The sequence below is a fragment of the Rhododendron vialii genome, chromosome 10a, assembly GCF_030253575.1.
Source record: "Rhododendron vialii isolate Sample 1 chromosome 10a, ASM3025357v1".
NCBI classification, from domain to species: Eukaryota; Viridiplantae; Streptophyta; class Magnoliopsida; order Ericales; family Ericaceae; genus Rhododendron; species Rhododendron vialii.
The window spans coordinates 9,049,416-9,064,684 of NC_080566.1; the positions used below are offsets into that span (position 1 = coordinate 9,049,416).

The following is a 15,269-nucleotide window of genomic DNA, read 5'->3' on the forward strand; positions in this document are numbered from 1 at the left end:
GAATGAGAGAAGAAAGAGGATATTTTTCTTATCAAATCTCGCTTCTACTTCTTTCTTATTTTTTCTCTCCATTTTTCATGTGCATGCTCAATTCAAATGAATGATTTCATAAGAAACCGCAATTCTTTTCTTTCTTTTATCATTTTTCATCGGCATGCTCAATTCAAATGAGTGATTTCATAAAAAAACCGCAATTCTTTTCTTTCTTTTATCATGAAATCCTTTCATCTAGTGTATTGTTCATCGTCCATTATCAAGGTAAAATCCGACGGTCTAGACTATGCACTCTAGACTATGCACAACATGATTCCTAGATCCATCTATCAAAATGGGATGTTTTATATTCCAATAATGCGACAACCACACCAACTAGTAAACACCCATTTAAACTTCCACTTTGATGTTTAAATGAGTGTGGTGCTAGCATTTTTATTTGAGACTGTCTTATTTACGGAGGTGCTGCACTAACCAATCTCAGTCGTTTATTCGGGTAATCAATGGCTGATATTTGTTTTCAATTATGACCGATCACAAATAACTCTTCATCGGAAAATTTTCACTAACATCTTGACCGTCCAAAAATATTTGGACGGTCACGATTGAATACTGTAAACACTTGTTTACAGCACCTCCGTAAAAAAGATTTTATCTTTTTATTTATATTATTGTGCATATGGACATTGAGAAACTAAATTTTTGAATTCTCCTTGGAGTAATAAACTATAAAGTGTCATTTCCCCCTCTTTTGTGGGAAAAAAATGAGTAATAATTTTCACTCTCTCATTTTTTTACAACTGCATTCTCTTTTTTATCTTTTTGTGGTGTGAATTTACAATATTATCATTCTAAATGTAAAATAGTATACAAATCAAAGGTTAATTATGTAAATTCACATCCTAAGAGAACAAATAAGGGAGTGCGGTTATTAAAAAAGTGGAGTGTGAAAATCAATTACTACCAAAAAATGATACAAGCACATAGAGAGTGCACAAATGATACGGAACCATTCGAAATTACATGGTTGAGAACCACGTGCATTGAACGGATATTGTCACATCTATATGCAAATTTGCACATATCAATTTGTATCTATAGACTATAGCATTACTGGTTTTGTGTAATTTTAGATCGACTACATAATTACAAACATTTGCTCGAGCAGGATGTGTCCTCTAATTCCGGATATGCATGCATCCTTTTCTCCGATTGCTCAACTTCCCTTTTTTGACCGTCCCTCCCTCCCTGTCGAGCATCGGGGGTTTCCCCAAAGCAACAGTCGATCGACTCCCCTTTCTTATCTCTCTTTTCCCTGTTCGATCGGCTGTCATTTGTGTCCCTCTTCCTTCTCCCTTTCCGATCGGATTTGGTTCTCCCTATTCGTTCTCCCCTTCCCCAACCGATCCGATCATTTTTTGTTCCTTTCTGATCTGTTTTGCATGCATATCTATTTTGCAGGTTGACGTGGTGTGGCTATGCTATGTTGTGGCTAACTGATCTGTGTCAGCTGTCGTTAAATATGAGTGTGATTCGGCCGGCGGTTTAGTCGTGTTTTAGGCGATCGCTGTGTCTTGACGTGATTGGAGCTTCCTTGGTCTGCGTTCTTGAGACTTGCTCGTGGCGGCGATGGGGAGCTGTTTGGTTGTCCTATTTTTATTTTTCTTTATGTTGTTTTCTGTGTATTCACAATGTTCTTTAGGCTCCATAGCCTTCGCATGTCGGCGCTCTCTATCTTAGGTGATAGCGCAGTTGTGTGTTTGTTTTGTAATTGCTAAATCCTTGTAATTTTTCTTCTCATTTAAAAATATGATGTTCTTCTTTGATGCAAAACAAAAAAAAAAAATGTTAAGATATGTTCTTGTGCTGTTAATGTGGTCCGTTCGTTTTCTTTCATATATATATTTTCATGTACCAAGAGTCATGTATTGTATCAATCTTCAAAAAAAAAATTCAGACATCACTAAAAATTAACTTGATTTTTATTTTTGAAGAGAAGATAAACTTGTAAGACAAATTTGTTTCTCTGTGGTGAGTACGATTTCTGAATGATGTACATATCAGTCTTTACAAAATAAACGTTATAAATTGTCAAATAAAATCGTAGTAAATTTCATTTTATACGAGACATTGACGGAAAAAAATATCATAATTTCACCCCGAAAAGTTCCCTCGATTGCAGTGTACATGTACATATCGATTTGTTACTTTAGCAACACTGCTCAGAAAATACGGCAGCTTTTTGGAATTTTGAAGCTCTCCTGGAAGCTAAACCCAAAATCCAAGTTCCGCTCAAGGTTTTTTTTTTTTTAATAGATTTTTTTGTTTTGTTTTTATTTAATTTTTTCATATTTATTAGTTTTGCACATAATTTTTGTGAATTATTGATTTGTCTCATCAAAATAAATCGGAAAAAAAAATTATGACTTTTATCCAAATATTTTTGAAAATATCCAACAAAAAAATTTAAAAACTAGTACTATGATTTATAATCTCGTGATGAGTAGCATTTTTTTTTGGCAGTGATTTTGCCACTTCCAATGGTGGAGCTATGTTGGGGCTTGGCTCCTTGTGCGTTCGAGTTTTATAAGTTTTATTTTGTATATACCATTTTGAATATTATTGATAATTATCCGTGTATTGCTACTTATAATCTTAATAATTTTGGTTCGATTTGATAAAAAATTGATTATTTTATATTTTCATTTCTCAATTTCTTTTATAAATAAAAAATAAGCACGTGATAGCTAATGTAGCCTAAAAAATCATTTCAATGTACAAATATAATGAACTAGAAAACAAAAATCTTACAATATAATAAATATACGTTCTAATAAAAAAATATGTCTACTAAGCCACAGCCCCCCTCCCCCCTCTACGGGTTAAAATATTGGCTTCACCATTGGGCACTCGCCACCAAAATATTGGTTGATTTTCCACTACCCAAATTGTTACCTTTTAAGGAGTGACAAAATCAAATATGTGTTCATTTTGACACGAAAGTGTCATTAATAATTTGAAGAGCGACCTGTTTATTTCGTGCACTAGATTAGCAATTATAAAGGCCCCACGTCCCCTGTCTTTTTGCGAGTGTACACAACAGATGTACCGGTCCGGATAATACCGAAAGTCGAGAGTGGCTGCCTTTTAAATATTGGCCCCTTCTCTCTTGTCTCACAGTGTTGGGGACCCTTGGGTGGAAGGAAAGGGAAAGCTAATTGAGATTGATTTTTGCGAATTGTTAAATCTTACCTTCCAAGTTAATTTACCCGGTTTGCTTCGACAATGTGTTCTTGAATCTATAGTTTATGTATTTTTTGCAGTTATTCGTGTATTTGATTTGATAGTTTTGATTCATTCTTATATTTTGGGATGAAATCTTTTACCTTCCAGTATTGAAATGAAATAATTGACTATTGACAAAAAAAAAAACTGGCTAATTTACCAAAAAAAAAATAAAACTGGTCAATTTTACTACTAATTTAATTTCCTTTACTATTTTTTAGTTGGTCCTCCCTCGTACACAATAGTACAAAATTGTTCGGTTATATTTTTATGTTCCTCAGCAAAGTTTTGGACTCCCTCCTTTGCAAATTTTTACTCAAATCTCTACATTGTACATTTTTACTCAAATTCGGCAAGATTATTTTTTCCTTCTCAAATTTACAACTATGTAATTAGTAACATTTTTTTTCAATTTGTGCTTAGATTTGGATTTATAGAAAAAAAAAAACTTCACACCAAATGAATATTTTGTTTAAATTTAATTTAAAGTATAATCAAGAGTTGATGATGCTCTCACACGTGTTTCGTAAAAAATTAGTAGATTTTCGAAATAGAAAAACTTATTTATAGAGGTTACATAAATAAAATTTTTGAGCACAATCACGCACGTCCAAAATTGTTTTGAAATATCTGAATTTTAAAAGAACTCTTTCAGAAAAGACTTTCTTGGGAAAATTTCAAAAAAGCCCCTGAACTTTCTGACAACTTGCAAAAAAACACCTGAACTTTCACTATCAACAAAAAAACACCTAAACTTAGCATTCCGTTAGCAATTAAACCCCTGCCGTCCAATTCCGTCAATTTTTAACGGATGGAGCTAACGGAAGGCGTTAACTTTTTATTTTTTTTTACTTTTTATATTCAAAAATTACTTTTAACTCTTTCTTTTTTTTATTGGTAAATAAATATGCAATAAAGTTTTTTTTTTTCTTACTATTTATCAAAAATTACTTTAACTCTATTTTTTACTATTTACAAAAATAACTTTAACCACCATCTTTTTTGTTACTTTCAAATTTTATCTTTCCCCTTTTTTCTCTCTCTCTCCCTCTTTTTTTTTTTAGAACTTTAACCCCACTCCACCAATCAACTGCCAAAGCTCTAGCTCTAATTTTAGAAATTCAAAATTACTCTTTTTTTTAGCATTCTTGTTTTTTATATTTTTTACTTCCAAAATTACCTTTAACTCTTTATTTTTAGTAGTAAATAAATATGAAATAAAGTTTTTTTTTCTTACTATTTATCAAATATTACTTTAACTCTAATCTTTACTATTTATAATAATAACTTTAACCCATTTTTACTATTTATTGCATATTTATTTATGACTACAAAAAAGAATGAGTTAAAAGTAATTTTTGGAAGTAAAAGTAGTAAAAAAAAGAAAAGGTTACAAAGAGGAGGTTAAAATAACTTTTGAATTTTTGAAATTGTGGCTAAGGCTTTGGCGGTTGGTTGTGGGGTTAATTGGTGGTGTGAAGTCGATTCTAATAAGAAAAAAAGAGAGAGAGAGAGGGGGGGGAGGGGGGGAAGGTAAATTTTGAAAATAAAAAATAGGGTTAAAGTAATTTTCGATAAATAATAAGAAAAAAAAGAACTTAATTGCATATTTATTTACCAATAAAAAAAAGAAATAGTTAAAAGTAATTTTTGAATGTAAAAAGTAAAAAAATAAAAAGTTAACACCTTCCGTTAGCTCCATCCGTTAAAAATTGACGGAATTGGACGGCAGGGGTTTAATTGCTAACGGAATGCTAAGTTTAGGTGTTTTTTTGTTAATAGTGAAAGTTCAGGTGTTTTTTTGCAAGTTGTCAGAAAGTTCAGAGGCTTTTTTAAAATTTTCCCGACTTTCTTTTAAAATTCGGATCATTGATTTGCCGAGATGGACGAATGAGATCGCGTGCTTTCGTGAATAAGTTATTCTCTTCTCGAAATCATTTAGTTTGGGTTTTGAGGGCAATTTTTCGGTTGAAATGAGTGGATAAATAGATATATACTCCTAGTAAAAAATTATTGGATACCGTGCGCAAAGAAAGACAGTTGGGTTTCGAGACCCAAAACGAACACAGATTTTTTTTTTTTGAAAATTTGAGAGGGAAACTGCGTAGTATTTAGGTTGAAGGGGGCGGGAGCTGCTCGTAGGGTTTCACTGCGAGAGAGAAAGTGGTGAAAACATGAGGAAGACATAATAGGCAAACCAGTTCTCCTCTCACTCTTACCAGAAAAATCTCTACTTCGTCTCTCCAAACTCGATTCAGCACCAGACCTCGACGCCCGCCATGGTTTCCCGCAATGTGCTTATCGACATGCTTCTGTCCGATTCCTCTTCCGACGACAACTCAGCGGTGTTCATCATGTTAGTTTTTCTATACCGAAAGCGTCTCAATCGCCGAAAACGAGAAGAAGAGCGTCTTGATCGCCGGAAAAGATCCCGAATCCGCCGGCTCCGTCGCCAGTCTCGATCACTCCCGAGGCCTTTTGTTCCTTCACGTAAATCCCCCTCCCCCTCCTTCTCTGTCTCTATGCGTGCGTGTTTGTGTTTCTAATAGTAATTTGGTTTTTGAACCAGTTAACGTGCACCTCGACTGATAAATTAATATAGGGGTGCAAATGAGTTGAGCTGAGCTCGATAAATTAGCCTAAAACTTGAGCTCAAGCCTAGCTAATTTACTTGACAAACATCTTTAAATGAGCCAAGTCTATACAAACCAGCTGAGCTTTTGAGCCCTTTTAATAATACTAGATGAATTTCATCGTCCACTAGGCATATTTGCCCATTGGGCTCATTCTGTAGAAACTTTACGTCAGACCCAAAGTTTAAGTTTTTAAGGTGGAGATGAGATGTTGGGAAAATGACGGCCAATGACGTGTTTTGATAATTAATATTAGCTAAGGACATTCATTTTCCTTGAGATGTTTGATATAATAATAAGTGATCACTTATTTCATTCCCAATCAGTTTGGGATTGTATACCGTAACACATTGCCCTCACGTGCAACCGCGTTCGAAGTCTATCATGCTTAATTTCTTTTTGCGTCAGTGAGTCTATTATCGTGCTTCCTCTTTGTTGGGTGTATCATCGTGGGGTGTGAATTGTGAATTGTTTAAATTATGGGATGGAATAAGTCTGCTCTGACACTATGCACAAGTTTTATTTCGAATCCAAAAAGTGTGAACTTTTAAATGGATAGTTCTCAACATTATATTAAGTTAAGTGATCATTCGTTGTATATGTCGGGATGAATTCTGTATGAATTGGTCCCAGTTGATCGCATCTACAAAGTTTCAAACATGAGATCTAGATGAACTAAACCCTAACGTCTCAAGAGTTGACAAGTTCCCCTTGGAGTTTATAATGTGCGTTTTATACGTGTATCAGTGTACGCATATGTACATCTTTCTAGGAAGAAGTGCCATTGACAGGGTGCTTAAACATGGCGGTGGGAATGATGCCTCTGATTCTTGTTCATCTTCTTCAGACCCTGAATTGCAGGCAAATGATGATGATGTTGTGTTTGTTGGAGAGTACGATGAATCTCTCTCTTATTCTTCCGGTTAGTGTCCCCTTATTGCTATAGCAGTCTCTCATCAATTTTATCTTCCTTCATTATTCAGACGAGTTGGGTTTCCATATTGTCTCTGTTGTTAGTTCAAGAAAACTTACCATGTTCTATTTCATGGTATTGAAACTTTTTGCTGAAGTGATATTCTCAAAAGTTGTTTTTGTTCCTATTTAAGGCTTAATATTTACTGTTATATGTTTCACATAGCATGTGATCCTTGTTTTGTCTTGCTGAAAATCCTGTGGCCTAATGAGGGAAGAACTGTCCTATTTGATGTTTCGTTTTGCAGGATATGAGGGAGAGGATAGCTCTGCAGATGAAGTTGATGTTAACTCATCAGGTAAGCTGTACTATTTGAAATTCTTAAAACTTTTGTAGTAATAAATTGAAATTCTTAATTTCAGCAGTATCCATTTTGTTGAGCTGTGCAATTACTTTGACCTTCTCTTTTATTTATTTATTTATTTTTTTTGGGACCTTCTCTATGTACCTCTTTATTAGGATGGTACTATGATTTTATGTAGCCTATACTTATGTCAGGAGTGCAACTTGGTCTGGTATAAACTATTTCGTCAATAGTTGATTGATTTTACTAAATTGATGTAACCTATTCCCAACACAATCAAACAATTGATAAAGACATTGAAGTGTCAACTTCTTCTGGAGATCCTAGATGAAGAATAACTTCTTGCTCTATGTACCTATGCGGAATTACATTTCATTTTCTCACGCATAATCAACGTCCTATTTCTAAAAGGCCACTAGTTAGAAAACGTGTCTTATATTAGCTAGTTACAGTTGGTGCACCTTACTATCAAGTAGAATTGTGTTATTGCATAAATGTTGCTTTACTGAGCAGCTGTCATCAGAGGGTCATGTTTTGCAGGTTCATTTAGGGATATCCAAGCCTGCCACATCTTGCTACCTGCAATGGATGAATACCAAACAAATATTTTACCCTCAATTTGTCTTTTTACAAAACTTGCGTTGGATTTTGCTGTTAGTTACTTATAACTCTTTAAAATGTGTACTTACCAAAAAAAAAAAACTCTTTAAAATGTGTATGACTCTGCGCAATTCAATGCCTTTGGACATTCGGCTAATTTCGTATTTGCTTCCTCCACATCACTATGGTGATTTACATAGTATTGTCAAAGATTGAAGTTCAGAGTAAATTGCTTTGTGTTAAACTCTTGAAAACCAACCGACTCCAATATTTATCAAGGTATAAGCATTGACAGGTTCACTTACAAAGGACGATGATATCGGAATAAAAGATGATGGACAAGGTGATGCTAATGTTGTGAATACACTGTCTAACACTGTGGCCGAAGAAAACTGTATCCCGTCTGATGTAGGCTGCATCTTGAAATGTAAATCGGGTTTCAAGTGCAGGCTATGCCCAAGAATAGTTTGCATGACAGAGGAGACCTTGAAGGCTCATCTGAAATCCAAGGTACATTTTTAAATACTCAACTTCTTGATTCATTAGAAACCAAATCAGCGTTCGCAGAAGACCCCATTCAACATAACATGATTAGCAGAAATCCTTTTCCATGTGATCAGCTGCAAAGTATCACATTCACAGCCCTGACAGCCCCTTTGGATGTTGAGAAAGCGTGGGAAAAGAAAAGAAAGGACAGTCCCTTCCCTTATTTGGATAACTAAAAGAGATGAGATATGGTGAGAAAGGACAAAAAAAATAAAGAACCAGGATGAATCTTTATTAGTCCTTTTTGTTCCTAACCAAGCCTGTTTGGTGAGAAACCACAATCCTTTCTTTTCTCTCCCTTTCTCAATATCCAACTCACAATCCAAAGGGCCCGTTAATGCTGCAATGCATGGGGCCTCCATCCTCGTCCCTGTCCGATCTTTTAAGTTCTCAAATCTCCATTACTTTGTACCTATTAACTATGTCAATTTTATTATAATAGTAGATGTTTTGAACCTGTTTCTCGAACCTCACTCTCGACACTTTGAAATGTAGAAAAAAAAATGCTTGGGAGGAAACTTGTTTGTATGGTCTCATCTACTGATCTAATGAAGGCTCCTTTTACATTTTTACAATAGAGACATGCCCGCTCTGAAACATTACTTAATAAAGGGAGGCTGCGGCTCATTCGGAACAGTGATGGCGAAGTTGAGGGAGAGGTAGATGCTGGTGCAGAGAGGCGTGCTCGAATTGCAGCTGCTGCACTGGTTGGTTCATTAGCTATTGAGATGATCTCCAGATAACTGAGTAGAATGAACCTATGTTGCATTCAGACCTCAATTCATTTCTCTTTTTTAATTATTACAGGTTCCAGCTAACTCAAGGAAGGAAAAAGAGGTGCGGCAGAAATGGAGGAACAGGCTAAAGAAGGTCGTAATTATGACATCGTAGGGGCTGCGTTTGTGCTTTTGGTGAAAGAAAATGTAAATTCTAATAAGATTTTTGTGTACCTTACAGAAGAAGGGAGAAGATGCAAACTTGGTTAAAGCCAGCCTATCAGCAAAGCATCCAGCAAAGAAAAAGCTTAAATTTGAGGATTGAAGCTTCTGGTAAGTATGTTGGCTTGTAGACAGTGAACTGGGATGTATAATCAAGAAACAGAACATGGACATAGTTTGTGGTTTTTTTTGTGTGCTGCAAACAAAGAGCTGGTATAGTCCTACAATTTTTTGGCCGAACCCGTGCAAAGGGCTACTTGAATGTGAATGTACCATGACATTGCTGTTGCTTTTTCTACCCTTCTGCAGATTGGGTTTGTGTGTATCTTCCTGTCACCTGTTTAGAGACAAATAGGCTTTTCAGCAATAACATTACCGGCTCGAAGCTTTGCATTTTATAGTTTGTGCGCATTATACATTTGGTTTGATTTTTGGTGAAATTTAGTGCGAAGAATATTTTGTTTTTGATTGGGGGGAGAAATTACATTGAAGTATGGTTAAATTAGGCCTATTAATGGGCCAAATCCAATCCGGATCCGACAAATCCAAATCCGATAGTGGTAATCCGAATCCGAAAAATAAGAATCCGATCTGAAAACTTTTTTACTTCAAAAATTTTAGCAAAAAAAATAAAATAAAAATACATCTTACACATTTTTTTTTTCAAAATAAAAAATTTACAGTTTTTAAAAAAAAATTAAAAATAAAGTTCGGATTGAACTGATAACGGATTTAATCCGATCTGTATTTGAATTACCGAATTTAGATTATTGGATCGACGTTATCAGATTTGGATCGGATCCAAATTAGATCTGATCCATTGACAGGCATAGGTCAAATCATGTTATCTATACTCGGAACACCTCTTTCACAAAGCAACTGCAAATTTGTATGGTACCAAGTATGGGAAAGGATCATCTCATGCAATGATTTTTATATGCGACTGCAGTCTTATTTGATGAAAGAATTACTCAATTGGCCTAAATGCGTAAATCATTCATTCAAAAAATTAAGTTGATTAGACATGGAAAAATACTTGATCGAATCATATTCGTGGTCAAATGGATACCGATTCCAATCAACCTAATTTGTTACATGGATGAAGTGCACATCAATATCTACAAAATGAACAACTTTAATCGTTGAATGGAACCATGGTAAGTTCTAATTGCATCACGTGATGAATCACAGAAAGAATTCTTGAATCGTGTATACCATATATAGTAATTACTGCAAGCCTAAAGACAGCCCCAGCGCAGAGAGAATATTTAACCACTTGTGCTGAATAGCACGATGTGTGTGAGAGAGAGAGAGAGAGAGAGAGAGAGGGAGAGAGGGTTACCTATTGAACCAGTTAACCAACCTGTATGTAGCCAAGGAAGACAAAACTTAGTTTCTTCCAACTAACATTGACTTCCATTCAAAAAAAAAAAACTAGCATTGACTCCGAAATTTGATTTTAACACAAGGGGCAAGAACCCTGGGGATCCAGTTTAATATCCCATGACACGCAGATCCGATCAATTACAAGCTACAACAAACGTGATCATCCTTTGAATCTCTCAAAAATGACAAAAGCGTGCACATAGTTCCATGGGAAAGGATCATCAAAAGTTTAGGCCATGGATCAGCTAAAATGGACAATCTTGCTTCATACCTAGAAAAAGGATCAGGCGTCTAGAGAAGTTAACAGACTTGAAATCTAAAGTATTTCACCATTTGAGGGCTTATCAGGTGAAGCAGACACTTGCTCGTCTTCGTCGTTTCCATCTACTTGAGTGTCACAATCTGGCGGTGAACCAGACACTTGCACCTCTTCTTCGTTTCCATCTACTTGAGCCTGACAATCTTGCGAAGGGTCTTGTACTCCACTTTCACTGTTTTCAGAGTGGAAATTGATGGGGAACTTCGTAACTCTGGGTTTGTCGGATAATATATCTCTTTGGACCTTATCAATCAACACCTTGGCAGGAGGTTCCTCTCTTAGCTGTGCATCCTCGTAATCGTTGTTTACATAATAGCCCACTCGAATAAATTCCTGACCTAGATAAGAACATGTCAATAGGAGCACCGTCACGCCAATTATGTCATCTTCACGGATCTTTGAAGGATCTGGGGGATCCGCCTGATGCAAGTGGCCAATAAGATAATATTGGATTAGACTCAATCCATAAGCATTCCAAATAGGAAACTCACAATAAAGCAATTAATTTAAGGTGTCGGTACAATTACCTCAAAGACAAAACGATAGTTCCCAACGTTGACAGGCCCAACAAGTACGCTTTCTAAAACTTGATCATAAGTTTCATCCTCAGCAGATCCCACATAAGTGAGTTTCCATTCAATATCTGCATAAAACAATTACCCAAAGCAAAGAAAACACAGAGATTAGAAAAGGCAAGCTTTTCTAACTATGCAGTTAATTTCCAAAGTTCAGTAAGTATTCATAGAGATAATCTAGATCTCAATGCTGCATATACAAGAACATGCACACTCTACAAATCATATTTAGGGCTGCTTGCCCTCCTTGGGACAGGATCGTGTTCTGAACTGGTACCCCATTTCTAGAGTTTGTTCTAACCAATTTTTTTGAAGAAAACTTCAACGTTCAATTACCCAAAGTAAATAAGTTCACTGTTGTAGGTCAGACATAAAACAACACAATTGACGATACCAGCTTCAATTAAAGGTCCCCAAAGATACACGATGCACAATGCAGTGAGTGAATTCATACAGTATCCTACACCAAATGAATGCACCAACTAACGGAAGGACCACACTTTTATTTTTGTTTAGGGAAGACAACATTACCACACATGCCCATAGAAATGTAGCGAAAAGGCACAGAAATATACAAATTACTTCTACCAGTAACACATATCAAGATTCCACAAGAGTTTGTCATCCTCAGAATTTTGATGGACAACTGCAATAGGTTAAAAGGCCATATTTCGTCATGATTGATTATTTGTTATTCCTTGACATTTGAGTTATGTAGATGAATCGTGTTTGCAAAGTTATCAAAGGTAATAAAATGCCACTAACCAAAGTTGGAATGCAAACACATACGTGTTTTATGTATTCATCCTCAAACAGTCCATATGCTTCAAGAAAAGGTTAATCTCTTTAACTCGTGAATAATAACTATGCTGTCACGCACACTATGCTTGCTTTAAAGTCCATTCATTTTGCAATGAACTTCCATCCCCGTCTGTAAGCCTTCTAAAGGCATCTCCTTGTCAACAAAACTCTGATGTGTTCTCTTTCACTTTTGAAAAGTGTCAGACTGCAAGTCAAGTCCATTTACCTCCCCTTCAATGGTATCTCTTTCACAATTTACTTACTACCGACAGCAGGTCCCAAGACTGAAAGGATTCTAAAGAGGCAGAAGAAAAAACTAGTGTAATTTGTAATAAAGGCAAACCAAGCACCTAATGAGGTGGTGGTAGCCTGGTAGGAAATGCATCGCAGCAACTGCCTTGAACCAGAATTAACAGGGTTTCTATTGCATGAATATAATTGCATGCACCAGAGGATTAACATAGTAAGAAAGAGGAAAAAACACATGGGCCCCTTGTTTCTAGGGCATGTAGAATGTGCAAATCCGACACATATATCTAATGCCTTGATCATGCCAAACTGCACTCAGAAAGGATCTACTCATCAGCTTAGCTGGTTGAGAGTTTGAGACTAAGAAATTTGTTTTATTGACTTGATTCTTCGTGCAACAAAACACCTTTTACCAACACCAGATTGCAAAGGCAAGCAAGCAGCAAGCTATACCTCAATTACACATTCTAATAAGGTTCTAACAATTCGTAATAACTTCATGGGCCATCTTGGGACTAGTTGGGAGCAATGAAGTGAACAATATAATATTATCACCATGATAACGTAAATTTAAATAGTCCCACTGTCTTCTACATAAAAAAAAGGCATTGGCTTATTGGGTTTGAATTATTTCATCGAATATATAAGTCATTACTCTTTTTGCATGTTAGCCTCTAACATTACTAGCTCAATGCAATATTCAGAGAAAGAAACCCCAAAACCCTGATAAAATAATCTCACCCATGAAATAACCCTTTGAAAATATAAAACACCAATCGACCCTTCAAAGATATCACTATGGGCTAATCTTCCAGCTAAATTACGGAAAAGAACTTACGTTTAGGCTCCGTTTGTTTCAATGTAAAATATTTATGAAGTAAAACATTTCCCATGACAAATAATTTTTCCAAAAAGATAGTTGTCGTTTTTTATTTCCGGTGTTTGGTGGATAGTGGGAAAAATAGTTTTCCCCAAGTTTTGGTAAAACAATAGAATCAATCGAAGTCTTCGTTCAAAACTGAAAAGTTACAAAATCTTATTCTAGTCATGATTGAAAAAGATAATGCAATAAACAAGAAGATTTCTGTATTCAAATCTCCTGAAACAAAGTATATGTAATACTCCATATATGTATATGTGAGAGAGAGAGAGAGAGAGAGAGAGAGAGAGAGAGAGAGAGAGAGAGAGGGGAATTGGGACAATTTATGGCTTTTTTTTTAATCCACGGGACAATTTATGGCTAGAAATTGAATTTAGATGAGCAGATGCAGAGGTGGATAGAATTGGGGGAGCAAGAGCTCGATTGACATGCATCACTTAAAATGACTTACGGCAGCTCTGTCGGTAAGTTATTATCCACCAACTAAGGTAAAATGTTTTACATGTAAAATGCTTTTTTTTTTATGTTTTGTACAACCAAACAATGGAAAAAGGTAAAACATTTTACGTCGAAACAAACAGAGCCTTAGTTTGATTTTATCACAATTCACCAATAAGCCACATGGTCCCAATGTAACCCACATTGTTCCACCTCTCGACATAAAATATTGCAAACCCTAACTCAACAATCACACGACGTCAAACCATAGCAAAATATGTTTCACAACATGCTTCCAGCTCTCAACATAACATAACTAAACAATCACACGACGTCAAAAATTAACCCTATAGCAATATATGTGCACTCTCCTCGGTGGACGTAGTAAAAACTATTAAAAATAAAGCTCTTTCTTAAACATTTTGCATCTTGCTCTAACAATACAAACCCTAACCCTAACCCTAACCCTAGCCATCGACCATGACCATAGTTCTATACATAAAAAGGTATGAAAGCCGGCATGGAAGGAGAGAGAGGGAGAGAGACAGTACCGTCTTTTAGAGGAGTGACGCATTCGTAAGAGATTTCGAACTGGAATGGGGCGAGAAACGACGCCGGGTTGTTCAATACGGTAACGTTGGTGATGTTCACGGCACTCATCGGCAGAAGCCTGTAAAGCCACCGCCTCAGGCCCCGAAAATGATGTTGAAAAGAACTTCCCCTGGCTAAATGTAATAGCTTTCAATAACTAGCAACAAACCGAGGGAGAGAGACCATCAGAAAGGAAGAGATGGAGACAACCAGAGAGAGAAGGGGGGAGAGAGCAGGGGATAAATAGAGAGAGAAAGAGAGAGGGAGACGAAGAGAGAGAGAGAGGGAGACGACGAGAGAGAGAGAGCTGCGGGATACACAGAGAGAGGGAGACGAAGAGAGAGAAGTACCTGTTGTTATCGTCGCCGGAGCCTCCGATCTTTGCCGCGGCTGTTGAAATTTGTTCAATTTGGAGGTAGCCGCTGAATTTTGTTCAATTTAAAGGTAAACGATTTGGGGGGTTTTCTAAGGGTTTGTTTGGAACATAAGGGGAAAAAAAAGAGAAATGAAAATTATTTTTTGAGGCTTACGAGGAAAACTTAGAGCCCGTTCCAGAACACCTTCTTAAAAAATAAGTAATTATTTTACATTTTCAAACTCAAAAATAATATAAATGAAAAAATAATTTTTTGATTTTTTTTGCACCGTATAAAAGATCTCATTAAGATCTTTCAAACAAAATCCATATTGCATATTTTTAGATTTCATTAAGTCAATTATTTTTTAGCTTGAAATTACCTTCTTAAAAAATAAGTAC

The 15,269-nt window shown here is 35.9% G+C and overlaps 2 protein-coding genes across 5 annotated transcripts; one reads left to right on the forward strand and one right to left on the reverse strand.

Annotated features, from left to right (window-relative positions):
* The first annotated feature begins 5,298 nt into the window (after positions 1–5,298).
* Positions 5,299–9,677, forward strand: LOC131302601 (uncharacterized). 3 transcript variants are annotated; one of them, XM_058329317.1, is made up of 7 exons: positions 5,303–5,769; positions 6,760–6,834; positions 7,133–7,183; positions 8,085–8,299; positions 8,914–8,994; positions 9,143–9,205; positions 9,293–9,677. In XM_058329317.1, exons 1-7 carry the CDS (start codon positions 5,559–5,561, stop codon positions 9,374–9,376), a joined length of 780 nt encoding a protein of 259 aa, XP_058185300.1. In that variant the 5' UTR covers positions 5,303–5,558; the 3' UTR covers positions 9,377–9,677. The 3 variants fall into 3 exon arrangements, with proteins under 3 accessions (XP_058185301.1, XP_058185300.1, XP_058185299.1); XM_058329316.1 differs by having other exon boundaries at positions 5,312–5,769; positions 8,914–9,042; XM_058329318.1 differs by lacking the exon at positions 8,914–8,994 and having other exon boundaries at positions 5,299–5,769.
* Positions 9,678–10,713: 1,036 nt separating this feature from the next.
* LOC131302602 (probable histone chaperone ASF1A) lies at positions 10,714–15,020 on the reverse strand. 2 transcript variants are annotated; one of them, XM_058329320.1, is made up of 4 exons: positions 14,863–15,020; positions 14,473–14,669; positions 11,506–11,621; positions 10,714–11,398 (listed from the first exon to the last, which is right to left on the reverse strand). In XM_058329320.1, the coding sequence occupies exons 2-4, from the start codon at positions 14,579–14,581 to the stop codon at positions 10,976–10,978; spliced, it is 648 nt and encodes a 215-aa protein (XP_058185303.1). In that variant the 5' UTR covers positions 14,582–14,669; positions 14,863–15,020; the 3' UTR covers positions 10,714–10,975. The 2 variants fall into 2 exon arrangements, with proteins under 2 accessions (XP_058185303.1, XP_058185304.1); XM_058329321.1 differs by having other exon boundaries at positions 14,473–14,646; positions 14,863–14,996.
* Between the last annotated feature and the right edge of the window lie 249 nt (positions 15,021–15,269).

Excerpts from the sequence above, each read along its gene's own strand:
- LOC131302601 (XM_058329316.1), top strand. The coding sequence starts at position 5,559 with ATGGTTTCCCGCAATGTGCTTATCGACATGCTTCTGTCCGATTCCTCT. Across the intron at positions 9,043-9,142 it reads GAATTGCAGCTGCTGCACTG|GTTCCAGCTAACTCAAGGAA; the intron begins GTTGGTTCATTA and ends TAATTATTACAG. Across the intron at positions 9,206-9,292 it reads GGAGGAACAGGCTAAAGAAG|AAGAAGGGAGAAGATGCAAA; the intron begins GTCGTAATTATG and ends TGTACCTTACAG.
- LOC131302602 (XM_058329320.1), bottom strand. The coding sequence starts at position 14,581 with ATGAGTGCCGTGAACATCACCAACGTTACCGTATTGAACAACCCGGCG. Across the intron at positions 11,622-14,472 it reads CGTCACTCCTCTAAAAGACG|ATATTGAATGGAAACTCACT; the intron begins GTACTGTCTCTC and ends TGTTTTATGCAG. Across the intron at positions 11,399-11,505 it reads ACTATCGTTTTGTCTTTGAG|GCGGATCCCCCAGATCCTTC; the intron begins GTAATTGTACCG and ends CACTTGCATCAG.